Source organism: Onychomys torridus, chromosome X, assembly GCF_903995425.1.
Source record: "Onychomys torridus chromosome X, mOncTor1.1, whole genome shotgun sequence".
Classification (NCBI taxonomy): domain Eukaryota; kingdom Metazoa; phylum Chordata; class Mammalia; order Rodentia; family Cricetidae; genus Onychomys; species Onychomys torridus.
The window spans coordinates 131,805,901-131,820,946 of NC_050466.1; the positions used below are offsets into that span (position 1 = coordinate 131,805,901).

At 39.6% G+C, this 15,046-nt stretch overlaps 1 protein-coding gene across 1 annotated transcript; it reads left to right on the forward strand.

The window, feature by feature from the left end:
• Window positions 1-1,988: 1,988 nt before the first annotated feature.
• LOC118574814 (claudin-34-like) lies at window positions 1,989-2,624 on the forward strand. The gene has a single exon (XM_036175681.1). It carries the CDS (start codon window positions 1,989-1,991, stop codon window positions 2,622-2,624), a length of 636 nt encoding a protein of 211 aa, XP_036031574.1.
• Window positions 2,625-15,046: the final 12,422 nt, after the last annotated feature.

Genomic DNA, 15,046 nt, shown 5'->3' on the forward strand with positions numbered 1-15,046 from the left:
GATATCCAAACTTGATGAGTGAGAAGACAAAGCATGTTTCTTCTGTACCTTGAGAAAATAGTGTGAAAGAGACCAAACTTCTCACATGTGATACACTATGGGTGAACTTTGAAAATGTGGTGCTTATAACTTGATGTGTCTCATGCCTTTAACACCAGCACTAGGGAAGGAGAGGCAGCATAAGTGCCTCTAATTAAAGGCCAGCCTGAGGACGTAGTTCTAGGACAGCCTGGGATACCATGATCATATCATATCTTAAAAATATAATAATAGTGATAAGTGAATGGCACTGAGCCCAAAAGATTACAGTTTGTATTCATGACTCCATTTGCATCCATAATGTTGGCATATATTTCTATGAAATGGACATAGCATAATATGTGACTGTCAGACCTAAAGTGGTTTCCCATTTTCAGCATGAAAAATAGTGTTTTGGTGACCATACTTCTAACATGAATCTTAAAAGGTCTTAATAAAAAAATGGAGCCAGATATTGGGGTGAAAGCTGAAAGATCAAAGGAATAGAACAAGCCAGCCATGTTCTTTCCTCTATGAAATCCTCAGCCTTGAGAGGGTTCCTATTTCCACATGCTTTATACACCTTTCTGTGACCTGCCATATTACTTCCTGGGATTAAAGGTGTGTGTCACCACTGCCTGGCTCTGTTTCATTCATGTAGCCTGGTGTGGCCTTGAACTCAGAGATCCAGATGGATCTCTGCCTCCTGAGTGATAGGATTAAAGGTGTGTGCCACCACTGCCTGACATCTATGTCTAATTTAGTGGTTGTCTCTGTCCTCTGATTTCCAGGTAAGCTTTATTGGGGTATACAATATATCACCACATTTCCCCTTTTTTTCTAAAATAATAAAAGAAGGTTATAACTAATAAAAGAAAAACTATATGCAGTAAGTACAATAAGTATATAGGCAATAAATATATCAACAATGTCTAGTCCATTTACATTTGACAAATTCAGAGAAATTATTCCATTATCTATCCCATCTTTGTGAATCCAAAGGCTTGTATCTAATTCACCCTCTATCTTAATTTGCAGTACCAACCCAAAACTATCTTTTGATGTCTTTCAAACTTACACACTTTACACATCTGTAGTGAGTTTCTTTTCTGAATTTGTTAATAAGGAAAACTATAACTATAACTATCTAATCTTTAACTTCTTCAGAGACCTGAGAAGGAAATAATATTAACTGAGTAAGCAGGAAGTTCAAACAAGCAACTTCCAAAAAATGTGAGAAATGACAGAAACAGCTGGCTGCCTGAACAATCACTCAAGGTTCCTCTGCAATGTTGGGGTATCTATCTTCAGCTTATAGGTCTAGTAAACCTGACAGACTTTTATGTGAAGCAGGATTTTCTAAAGGGCCTTCCTACCTTGTCTTGGCAAGGTTCAACAGTCCTTTCTTTTGTGTCCTGCTTGTCCCATTTGGACAGCATGCTGTCAGTAGTTGAGGCAAGGGCATTTTCTTGTCTAGTGGCTAACTTTTGCCACAAAGAAAGTAAACTCCATAAGGAGTTTCTTCAATGCCCATTATCTTCTCTGAAGTAGATTGGTGCTACCAGGAGCAGACATGTCTCATAGTCATGAAAAACAACAACAACAACAAAATCTATGTTAATAAAACATCTTAAATTCCATATTCTGTAGATCTCTGAATGAATATTTTATAAGCAGTTATGGGACCATAGGTAGGAGAGATTTGTCTGGACCATGGGCCAGGCAGGACACAGGAAAACTTCTGACTATACATACTGTTTTCTAAATATGTGTGACCAGTGTTAGAGGGTGTGTTGATTATATCCCTGCCAGTAAATAATGCACTTCTCTGAGTTTGCCCAGACCACGCTTTCTCAACATAACCCTTCCTTCCTGGTAGTGCTTCCTCAGGGGACACTGTACCAGGACTAAAGAGCTCATCCTCATGCTGTCCTGTATTTCTTTGCAGTTGCCCAGTGTTCACTGTCACCATGATGTTACTCAGAAAAGATACCAATCTCCAGATAATGGGGTTTACTGCAGCCATCCTAGCATGGATATTTTGTAGTGTCTCCATGGGCCTTCCTCAGTGGCGAGTATGGTACTTTCAAGAACTCGTGGACTCCAAGCCCAGCATGGCCTTAGTAGGATTGTGGAGAACCTGCATCTACCACTATAACAACTACTCCAGCAATGTCCGAGTATGTCACCGATACACCTACCATGACTCCTTCGTCCCATTGAGTATTCGAGTTGCTCAACACCTGGTACTGGTCTCCAGCTTTTTTGGGATGGCTGGGACAATCTCTAACATTATTGCTCTTTGGAAACTGTACACAGAGAGGGTACAGAAGAATACCACCTACAATTCATTTTTCTTCCCAGGGATTCTGAACATCCTTGCTAGCAGCTTTGTCCTTTTTGCTCTCTTGTATAATTACTTATGCATCATGCGAAATGAAGATATTTCCTTCCCACCATTTTTCCACATCCCATCCTTCCCATATACCCAGAAAGCTGGCAGCGCCCTGGCAGTAGCAACTCTTGCTGCATTCTTTTTTGTGTTAAGTGGCACAATTTTCATTTCTTTCACTTTTCACCCACCTAGACACTGGAGTTCATTCTAAGATTTATAAGTAAGTTACCACCTAACAAAGCCTTGAAAATTCAGAATTACCAGGAATTACATCAAGTATTTATCAGATGTTTACCTAAAACTTCCAGAGTTCAAAACCACCATGTCTAAGGTGGACACGTGGACCTTCTATTATTGTTTTATACTTTATTGGCCAGCTTATGGATTTTCATTGTGTAAAATCTTGCCCACTTGGTCTTATAAGATCTGAGTTTTAATTACTGTTAATGAAGGCAAAGAATTCAAGAATATAGTATATATGGAAATGGGTGTCAGAATATATTAACTCCTCACATCTTCCTGTGAATCCATAAAATGGAAGTGGGTCTGTTTCCCATGTCATGAAATTTCCCAAACTATGTTGAAGTTGACAGATTGCTGTAAGGAATCTCCTGAGAACAGTATAAAAATCTTTTAAAGATTTCTTTGTGTTTCCTCGCTTTCTCCTTCAGTCTTTTAAATCTATTTTCCTTTTCCCTAAGTATTTTAAACTTGAGGCATCCTACCCCATCCTTTCCTGGCCATATGATCCAATAATATTCTGTAAAAATGACATTTTTTTTAACTTCCTAAACCTTTAAAAGCTTAACAGGTATTCCCTGTTAGAAATCCTCTTTATTTTTCATTGCTTCCCTTGTTGGATGCCACTTTCTGGGGAGATGTGAACAAAAATTACTTACCCCAAGATAGGGCATCAGCAATGGAACAAATAAACAGTTGTACCCAGGACCAAGTTGGCAAATTAATGTGTTTATTGGGGTTACTTACAGTAGTATGGGTGAGGAGTTATTTATAGGAACAGGGACAACTCAAGACAGCTGCATCACCAAAAAGGCCACTCCAGTCTGGGTGTTTACTCACAAAAGTCACCCAATGGGTATCACAGTCTCCTCTTCTCATTTCAGGGGCATCTTTAGGTATAAATTTTTAACTTCCTGAATCATTATTGTTTAGAGAGTCTCTCTATGTAGCCTTGACCGTCCTGGAATTTTCTGTGTAGATGAGCCTCACCTCTAACTCACAGAAATCTGCCTGCCTCTGCCTCCTGAGTGCTGGGATCAAAAGTGTGAGTCACCATGCCCAGCTACCTCCTGAGTTTTAAGAGCCTCTCTCCAAGGTGGAATGCTTTAATTCAGATGAATTTGTTTTGCAACAATTCCCAGGCCCCAAAAGTTTTTTTCTCAATCCACTTACTCATAATTTCTTAGGTCTGCCTCCTAGTTCATAACTGACAACACCTTCGCATGGAGGTACACTCCCATGACATCCCTTGTGCCTCTCATCCATGCAGTTTTTAACTATTTCGATTGGCTGAACACAGTGGGTTTATTGTCCTGTCACTCAACAAACTCCAGCTGAGCTGTTTGAGGAAGAGCATTTCCTGAGTGGTGGCATCATTAACTGGCTATGGTATACCAGGTGCAACATAGGACTGGTACTTTTTAGTGCTACCAGGTTTGATACATGAATCTGTTGCTGCATGAAGGGAAAGCCTAATTCCCATTTAAACTCTAATCAAATTTGTACTTAAGCATCATGGATTTCACAACTTACTAGTAGTTTTATCTCCTGGTGGTCCCTGTTTCCACAAGTGATCACACTGGAATCCCCAAAAGTTACTTTCCAACACTTTTGTAATTAGCTGAGAAGCTTTTAGAGTTTGGCCTTATCTTCTACGACCACTTGGTTATTCCACCATTCAATTCACACACACGAGACAAGGTAACACTTCACTCTTTCCCTCTAGTTTTTTGATTCCTAGGGTTAAGAGAAATATCAAATCGGCTTTGATGCCATGAAGTATATTTTACTCGTTTTTGTTTGGGTTAAGCTTTTTCTTTTGTTTAAGTTGACTCAGTTCCTTATATGAACTTATGAGATATTTCTTAATTTCTAACAGTGGTAAAGATCAAGCACTGGGGAGTATTTGCATGCAAGAATACTTTCCAGTATGTACAAAGCCACATGTTTCACTCAAAGCATCCGTGCATTCTTGTATAAATAAATCAAAGGAAATTCAAGCATAGATTGCAACTTCATCCTCAATAATGGTCTATCTGTGGTCAGTCATGATTCATCTGTACTCTTTCTCATTGCCCCAGTTCTAAATTTGAATTGCCAGGCATTACATGTTTTGTCTGAATACACTTCAATACACTTTTATTCTCTAATGCTTTTGGAATGCACCCCATCTGAGCAGGCTCAGGCCTTGGCAGCTGCTTTCCTCCTAGCAGCTGTGATGCAGCTCAGACCCTCTTACTTTATTTTCGTGGGGATGTGTTTCCCTCCTTTTCCTTGGAAACTTACTCATCCTGGATGATCTTGACTAGCTCCATGGTGCTCTGCGATCATGTTCCCCACAAAGTTGGTGTGCTTGTTAAAGCACCTATCCTTGCAACTATACCTCAGCTTGTTCATATTCCTGGTCAGCTGCTGGCCTTGTTATAAAGATCTGTGTCCATAGAGTAGCTCAGATTTGTAGCTCAAGGTACAATATGCATTTTGTAAGTCTGAAGCTACACTTCCTCCACAACCATGTTGCTGCTGTAACACCCAAAAGGCTGACCATTCTTTTCCTTCTCACACTCTTTTTTGATTTAACTCATTTAGAGACAGGCTTTCATTATGACACCCAGGTTGCCCCTGGACTTGTGATCCAACTGCCTCAGGCTCTCAAGTGCTGAGATTATAGGCCTGCTTGTACCAGCATAGCTGACAACAATGTTTTAATGTACTCAAAAACCCAATGCTCAAATTTTATTGATTGACACATATTTTTTCATGTAAACATTTACATTTTAGAACCATTTGAAGAAATAAAAATTTAAAAACTAATGATAAAAGCCTCCTTTCCAGGGTGGAATGCTTCAACTGACAATACTCAGTGATATATAGAAGCTGAACGGTAGAAACTCTCATATTCTGCATTGCAAGAGTAACTAGGCTTTACAGGGCCTGCACAGGTCCAAGCCAGATGGGGTCCCAGCACTGAGAGGGGGATGTGGACATGGGCTCCCATTCCTAACCAAGAAGCTATCTTCGTTTGACAACCACTTGCAAAGGAAAAATTTGTTTTCTCCAATGGAGTCACCCTGGGTATACAAACCACACTTAAGGGCAGGCCCCAGCAGTAGATGGTCAACACAAAACTACCTCAATGATACTTTTGTAGAATATTTGTCTCATATTGTTTTGTTTAGGCATTTGTTTTTGTTCTTGCTGGTCTTTTGCTTCTACGTTATGCTCTCTGATTTTGTGTTTTCATGGAATTTGGGGTGTAGGTGTATGTTTCTTGTATTTTAATCTTTTTTTTTAAATTCTGATTTGTTTGTTTTTTTTTCTAAATAGAGAAAAATTGTGGAGTTTGATAGGTGGGAAGGTGGGGAGGATCTAAGAGGTGTTTGAGGAGGGGAAACTGTTATCAAAATATATTGTTTGGAAAATTTTTTTCAATTAAAAATAAAAATAAAAAAGAGTGACTAGGCATTAATGTATTTGAGAACAATTTGATATCACTTGGTAAAGCTGATTCAGATATTCTGATCTAACCTGTTTTTTACCAAGCTTAGTGGCCTGGGTTCAACCTCTGGGACCCACATCATGCCAGTAAGGAACTGACTTCCACAAGTTATCCTCTGACATCAACACATGCATTGTGACATATATGAGCCCACATATACAAGAACACACAACTATACATACACATACACACAATACATGTAATACCAAAGACATATGTATGAATGTATGCATATACGTGTCATAAAAAATAGTCAAAAATCCAAATGTCCACTAAACATGTATTTTACAAATATATTTGTAGTATATAACATAATCTAATATGCTATACTACTAGTGAAAATCTGTAAGCTACAGTTACTCTAATTCATAAATACAATATGAACTAAAATTGTTGTAAGTCTTTTGAGTAAGACTTTTCTTAGTTAGGTTGTGTTTGACCTGGTGTCCGAAGATGCCTGCAATTCCATGGTCAAGAGATAGGAGCTCCAAGTTATTTTGTATCATGCCAGGGAAGATACTGGTATGTATCTTGAACTGTTTGGGAGGCACCCAGGCAGTGGGACTCAGACCTGTCCTTAGTGCATGAGCTGGCTGTTTGGAACCTGGGGTTGATGCGGGGACACTTTGCTCAGCCTGGGAGAAGAGGACTGGACCTGCCTGTACTGAATCCACCAGGTTGAGCTGAATCCCCAGGGAAGTCTTGGTCCTGGAGGAGATGGGAATGGAGGGGAGGGGCTGGGGGGAAGGTGGGGGTGGGGGCGGGAGGGGGGAGGACAGGGGAACCCATGGCTGATATGTAAAATGAAAACACGAATATAATTAAAAAAAAGAAAGAAAAACAGACTTTGGGTGACCATGTGAAGTGGAATCACATCTATTAATAAAAATTAGGAAAAGTGAGAAATTAAGGAATAGTGAAAGAAACTCCTGAGGGTAGGGAGGGGTTTTCAAGAGAGAAAGAAGCTGTTGGAACTCCTTGTCAAGGTGGTTGGAGAAATGACTCAGCAGTTAAGGGTACCTACTGCCCTTGCAGAAGGCCTGGGGTTTAGTTCCCAGCACTCACATCAGGTGGCTCACAATCATCTGCACTTCTAATTTGAGTGGATCCAATGCTCTTTTCTGGCCTCCATGGGAATCTGCATGAATGTGTTGCACATAAACTTATGTAGACACACACAAATATATACCCATTAAAATTTTTTAAAATATATTTAAAAAAATTCCTCATCTAGCAGAGTTTATTGGGCCATGAGAGAAACTAGACAAAGGCTGGGGTAATTGCTATGAGATTGGTTAGTTTTCTGGCATATCATGGGCTAAGCCAACTGAAGGCCCAGATGCTGTATGCATATAAACCTGCATCACTCAGGGAGATGACTAAGCACTGCCCATCCAGATAGGAATAGTTAAAAACCATTATGTCTGCTTAAAAACAAAAAAAATTATCTCAGTGTCACTATCTTACTCATGGTTCTATTGCTGTGAAGAGACACCATGACCAAGACAACTCTTATTAAATAAACATTTAATTGGGGGCTTGCTTACAGTTTCAGAGGTTTAGTCTGTTATCATCATGATAGGGAGCATGCCAGCATGCATGGTGCTGGAGAAGTAGCTGAGGGCTACATTCTGATCCACTGGCCAAGAGAGAGAGAGACTGACTGTAGGTCTGGTCCGGACTTTTTAAAACTCAAAGCTCACTTCCTGGTGACACACTTACTCCAACACACCTCTTAATCCTTCTCAAGTAGTGCAACTCCTGGATGTATAAACATTCAAATATATGAGTCAATGGGGATATTCTTATTCAAACCACCACTTACTCAAGATGGCTTGCTTTTATTCTGATGTAGATAGTGACCATGTTTTATCCCATTGGTGGGAGGTCAACCTCACTGTCTGATACAAATGGGTAACTGACACAAATAGGAGTTATTTCCAAACTGAGACTGCCTTTTAGAAAAAAAATTCTTACAATCCCCTCTCATATACATATTCACATATATATTCAAACTTAGCCAGCATATATTGACCATTTGAAGTATCTAGTGGCAATAAATTGTTGTTATGATAAGTGATGGCTTTCCTAGGCATAGTCTTTTGATTGAGTAGTTGAACTGGCCCAATGAGAATGTAAGGCTTTTACCCTGGCCAGAAATTTTATTGATCAGAGGGTATTTTGTCCTAACAGTCCTTACTGCTATTTCATTAATCTCCTCTGAAAAAGTAGCCCCCACGTCATTTAGGAACCAGATCAGAAATTGGAGTCCCTAAAATTTTTTTGGCATATATAGTCTCTGGCAAGGATGATACCAAGAGGCCCAAGACCATTTTTGGCTTTAGCCAAGAAAGAAACTGGTTACTTTTCTTCGGAGTCCTTTTACTTTAAACTCCATAAGCAATTTCTACTTACTGTTCTGATTACACACCTCACCCCCAAAGAGGTAACCTTAACTGCTATTATGTGATTGAAGCAATGACCAGTTTGTCTTCTTCTAGTTTGTCTTAGTTACGGTTTCTATTGCTGTGATTAAACACCATGACCAAAACCAACTTGGAGATGGCTTATTTTGTCCTAATAATTCCAGGTTAACAGTCCACTATTGAGGAAGTTGGGGTAGGACTCAACAGGGCAGAAGCCATGGAGGAGTGCTGCTTACTGGCTTGTTCCTCATGGCTTCCTCAACCTGCTTTCTTTCATTTTTTTCTTTCCATTTTAATGTGTTTATTTTAAATTCTTGTTTAGAGTTTAGTTTAAATGTGCAGTTTCTTAGTCCATCAGCATTCCTAACAGTACAAAAGAATGGTCTTATGTTTTATAATAAATATGATGTGATTAAATTACCAAAAGTAATTGATTTGTGGATGATACATAATTGATAGTACCAATTGTGAGCAATTTTACTTTCTGCTTGGGAAATTTTACAAATTTAGAGTAATTATTTCATTTTTAATTTAATTATAAAAGTATTTTGCTTAGACCTTAGTACTTACATCATTTTCAAATATATCACTAATAGGTTAGTGTTGAGTGCTTGTAAAAAGGAGAAAGGGTTACTGTCAGAGCAAGAAAAGAAAATTCTTATAACAAATATGGCCAGACAGAATTAATGGACATTATCATTTCATCTCTATTAACAGCTTGCATTCTTGTAGTACCGAGGACTACCAGGGGTGGCACTGTCCACAGTGAACTGAGCCCTTCTACATCAATCATCAGTCAAGAACATGCTTCACAAGCTTGCCAAAATCTGACAGGGACATTTTTTTCAATTGAAGTTCCCACTTCCCAAATGACTCTCCCTTGTGTCAAGTTGACATAAAACTAACCAATACAACTTAACCCTTATCAGTTTGACCCACAAACATAAACCTATTTAACTAGAACCATTTTATTCTCATGTTAATATTATTATCACAATATAAAACATTTCAACTCTTAAATGTCCCATAGTCACAATGGAAAAAAGAAAGTATCTTCAACAAATGTTGCTGGCATAACTGGATGTCAATGTGTAGAAGATTGCAAATAGAACCATATCTGTCACCATGCACAAAACTCAAGTCCAAGTGGATCAAAGACCTCAACATAAATCCACTTACATTAAACTTAATAGAAGAGAAAGTAGGAAGTACTCTTGAATGCATTGGCACTGGAGATCACTTCCTAAATATAACACCAACAGCACAAACACTAAGAGCAACAATTAGTAAATGGGACCTCTTGAAACTGAGAAGCTTTTGCAGGGCAAAAGATACAGTCAATAAGACAAAGTGACAGCCTACAGAATGGGAAAAGATCTTCACCAACTCCACATCTGACAGAGGATTGATCTCCACAGTATATAAAGAACTCAAGAAATTAGACATCAAAATACCGAGCAATCCAATTACAAAATGGGCTAAAGAGCTAAACAGAGAATTCACAAAACAAGAAACACAAATGGATGAAAGACATTTAAAGAAATGCTCAACATCCTTAATCATCAGAGAAACTGCAAATCAAAATGACTCTGAGATACCACCTTACACCTGTCAGAATGGCTATGATCAAAAACACTAATGACAGTCAATGTTGGAGAGGATACAGAGCAAAGGGAACACTCCTCCACTGCTGGTGGGAATGCAAACTTGTACAACCACTGTGGAAGTCAGTATGGTGGTTTCTCAGAAAATTGGGAATCAAACTACCTCAAGACACACCCATACCACTCTTGGGCATATACCCAAGGAATGCTCAACCATACCACAAAGATACATGCTCAACTATGTTCATAGCAGTATTATTTGTAATAGCCAGAACCTGGAAACAACCTAGATGCCCATCAACTGAAGAATGGATTAAGAAGATGTGGCACACACACACACACACACACACACACACACACACACACACACACACACATATATATATATATATATATATATATATATATATATATATACACAATGGAGTACTATGCAGCAGAGAAAAACAATGACAGCATGAAATTCACAGGCAAATGAATGGAACTAGAAAAAATCATCCTGAGTGAGGTAACCCAAACCCAGAAGGACAAACATGGTATGTACTCACTCATAAGTGGATTCTAGATAGAAAGCAAAGAACAATCAGACTGCAACCCACAGAACCATAAGGCTATATATATGACATGGAGGACCTTAGGATGACTGTTGCTTATAATAAGATCTGGTTTTACTCAATTGCTGAGCAACCCTCAATGAAACATTACACTATTAGGGCAAGAATTTATACTGTATCAAGCTGATAATAGAAAAATAAATTAATTAGTCTAAAAAAATAAAAAAGAAAAGAAAAATTTGAACTATTAAAAACAAACAGACAAATATATTTTGCTACAGCAAAAAGGGGAAACCAGGGGCTCCTCATTCCTCTCCACATTCTATTCTTTTCCTTGTATTATATATTTTAAATTTTTTTTTATCAGTGGATTCTGCTGGAATATCCATTACAAATAAGCACTGGAGGGCTCCTGTTGCAAATTACCCTCTGGAGCAATGGAAGGACCTTTCTACTGACACTTGGAGGGGACCCAATCTGGTGTTGGTGTGGGCCCGTGGTTCTGCTTATGTCTTTCCTCAGGGCAATAAAATTCCTCATAGGGTTTCAGCACTGAGGGTGCCCTGTGGCTGCAGCTGAAGCCCAACATGGCAGAGATCTATTGGGCCTTCGTGAAAAACTCTCCCCTTCCTATTTTAATGGGGATTGAAAGCCCAATATGGCCAGCTTTGGCAAGCATTAACGTAAACCTAGGAACTGCAGCCATGCGATTGGATTCTCCAGAAGGTAATGTATGGTAACTGCTTTTTCAAGTATGTTTGAGAACATGTCACCCAGACACCTTGGAGATTAAGGATAACACTGGAGATCACTGACCTCCATTTAGTAACAATAGCATGCCAGCTAAGCATTTTCATTCTCACAACCCTATTCAAGCTGGAATAGTACCTACTTCTCAGGAGTGGCTCTGTGCAACATTTTTTGACCTCCTAAAATTCATTTAGCCCCATTTGAAGATACCTTAAAATTTGTGAGTCTGAATGTAGTTATTATGAGACTATTAGTTCTGTTCCTTGTGAGCTGCCTGTTTTTTCTTTATGGTTCTTAGTTGTTCTTTTGCAGAGCTGCCAGCTTAAGTTGTGCTGGGATCAAGAATAATGGTCCTCGGCAGTTTGTGTTCCTGGAGTTGTGTCCATGACAATGGATACCCACATGCTCCAGAAGAGAATTTGACATCGCTGCTGCCATTATTGCTGTTATAACAGTGGCAACCACCGATATTACTGTTTTGGGGATTGCCATTTCATAATTGGTTACTACAGCTAGCACAGTGGAGACCCTGGCAGCAAAAGTAGCTACCACAGTTAATTAATCTTTCATTCTACTGGGCATGAAAAATTTAAATCAAGAGTTATATACATTTCAATTGGCCTTGAAAGCTATAAATTTACAAACTCAAGTTCTATTTGCTCTCCGGATACCATCTAACGAGGTCTCCAATTTGCAGTAAGGCTCGTTAAAGAAGGGAATGGCTCAGTTGCCTTTAACCTACCAGCTATGGATGGGTTAAGATTTCTGTTGGTCTTTTTTGTGTCAAACACACAGATTGCAAGCCCAGCACCACTTAGAGATCTTTGGCAACAGTTAACTCTGCAACTCTCACAAAATTGAGCCTGTATGATAATGAGTATTCAGAGACAGGTAATTCCTGGGGGCGCTCACCAACCTAAGACAGAACGCCTGTGTGTCCTGGACAGGTGTCTCCGTGAAGGGTAAGGTGACCTGCTGATGTCCCATGCAACCTAAGTCAGAAGCTCATTTTTTAGTAAAAGGGGGGGGCTGTAGGTTCTTGGCTCCTGTTTGGGGTAACTGTTGCATTGTTTCCTGACCTTGACCTTGATATCCTCCCTATACTAATTCCCTATGAGATTCCACCCTCCTGAATGCTTAAGGGAAGCTCCTTGTCTGTGTGTCCAGCATATTGGGCGTTAACTGCTTAGATGCAAGATTGTAAAACATCAGGAGCGGGTGTGGAGATTTAGCTCAATGGTAGAGTGCTTGCCTAGCAAGCACAAAGCCCAGGGTTCGATCCTCAGCTCAAAAAAAAAATCAGAGGTGAACTTCTGCCATCTGGGGTTCTCCCACTGTGCTGTAAGCCTGTATTTAAGACCTCCTCCCTACTTCAATAAATGGCATTTGGCATTCAAAAAAAAAAAGGAGGGGGTCAAGAACATGATGGGGAAACCCACAGAGACAGCTGACCGGTGCTAGTTGGAGCTCATTGACTCTAGACTGACAGCTCAGGAACCTGCATGGGACTGAACTAGGCCCGCTGAATGTGGGTGACAGTTGTGTGGTTTGATCTGTTTGTGGGGTCCCTGGCAGCAGGATCAGGACTTATCCTAGGTGCTTTTTGGAGCCCATTCCCTGTGGTGGGATATCTTGCTCAGCCTTGATACAATGGGGAGGGGCTAGGCTCTCCTTCAACTTGGTATGCCAGACTTTGTTGACTACCATGGGAGGCCTTACCCACTCTGAGGAGTGGATGGAGGCAGAGTGGGAGGGAGGTGAGGAGGTGGGAGAAAGGGAGGGAGGGGGAACTGGGGTTGGTATGTAAAATGAAAAAAATTTTAATAAATAAATATATTTTTAAAAAGTCCCATAGTCTTTTTAAAAAATCAAATACTTTAAAAAGTCTCTTTAAAACATTCAAAGTCTCTTTCAAAGTTCAAAGATTTTTCTTTTTTTTAAAGATTCAAAGTCTCTCTAAAACATCCAGTCTCTTAACTGTGGACTCCTGTAAAATAAAGAATAAGTTATGCTCTTACTGCAAGAGGGATATCCAGGGCACTGTCACAATCAGATTAAAGCAAAACTAAACTTCAACAATGTAAAGTGTTCAACACTTGAAATCTGGGACCACGCTCATGATGCTCTGAACTCTGAAGAGCCTTGACAATGGCACTTCTCCAGCTCTGCCATCTGAAGCACACACAGCTTGTCTCCTAGGCTCGGCTGGCTTCACTCCTCAGCTGCTGATCTCCTTGGTAGTCATCCCATGGAACTGGAATCTCCAAAATGCTGATGCCTTTTCTGTAACTGGGCTGACCCTTCACTGATAGCTTTTCCTGGGCGCTCTTCAGGGACTCTGATACTGCCACATAGTGGCAAGGCAAGCCTCAGCTATTCTCCATAACCCTTTATGCCTTCAAAACCAGTGCCATCTGTACATGTTAGCAAGTTCAGCTGCCAGATGAGATTAAGCCTTGGTTCCCATGGACCACAGCTTCTGTGTGCTGATCCTGAGGAAATAATCCCAGATTTAGGATCCTCAATGATGAGGGTTTCTTAGTTATGGCTAATTTCTCAGATATTGCTGACCAGCATTAATTGTTCCAGCAAAGCAAAGACTTTAATTTAGTTGTTCTTGTTTCTTGCTAATCATAGATGATTCTTTAGCCACAGCTGGCCAGAACCATGTATTTTTAATTCAAAATATTACATAAATGACCCCATTAGAGTCTTTGTTTCCCTCTGAAACTCCCCAGGCTTACCATCTTCTTTACTCTCAACATTCTTATCTTCCAAGCTCCTACAGGACAGCTCTGAGGACTCGATAGCATTTCTAGCCCAAAGTTCCCAACTCCTTCCACAATCTTTTCTAAAACAACATGATTAGATCTGTTACAGCAATGTTACAGTCCCTGGTACCAATTTCTGTCTCAGTCAGGGTTACTATCAATGTGGCAAAACACTGTGATCAAAACCATCTTGGGGAGGAAAGGATTTGTGTATATTAAAATTCCAGATAACATTCCATTATTGAGGAAGTCAGGACAGGAACTCAAGCAGGGCAGGAACCTGGAGGCAGAAATTGAAACAGAAGCCATGGAGGAGTGCTACTTACTGCTTGCTCTATATGTTTTCTTTCTTCAATTATTTCTTCTATTTTTTGAGATTATAATATAATTATACCATTTCTCTCTTTCCTTTTCTCCCTTAAAATCCTCAAGTACACCCTCTTTACTTTTTCAAATTTATTCTCTTTTTTCATTGTTGTTACATATGTGTGTATACATATGAATACATATATATTTGTAAATACCCAAATATACACTGTTCTATATGTATAATGTTACTTGTATGTATGTTTTTGGGGCTGACCATTTATTGGATAACCAATTAGTGGATTCTTCCCAGGGGAAGACTACTTCTCCCACTCTCAGTATTCCCTAGTTACCTGTAGTTCTTTGTGTAGGGTTGAAGCCATAAAAACTGTCCCCTGTTCAATTTAGCATGTCTATTGTTGTTGTCCTTATTCAGCTCATGTTGAGGCAGGCATGTTGGTGAGACTTTATGGGTGTATCTTC

Bases quoted from the DNA above. Each gene is read 5' to 3' on its own strand.
- LOC118574814 (XM_036175681.1), top strand. From the start codon at position 1,989: ATGATGTTACTCAGAAAAGATACCAATCTCCAGATAATGGGGTTTACT.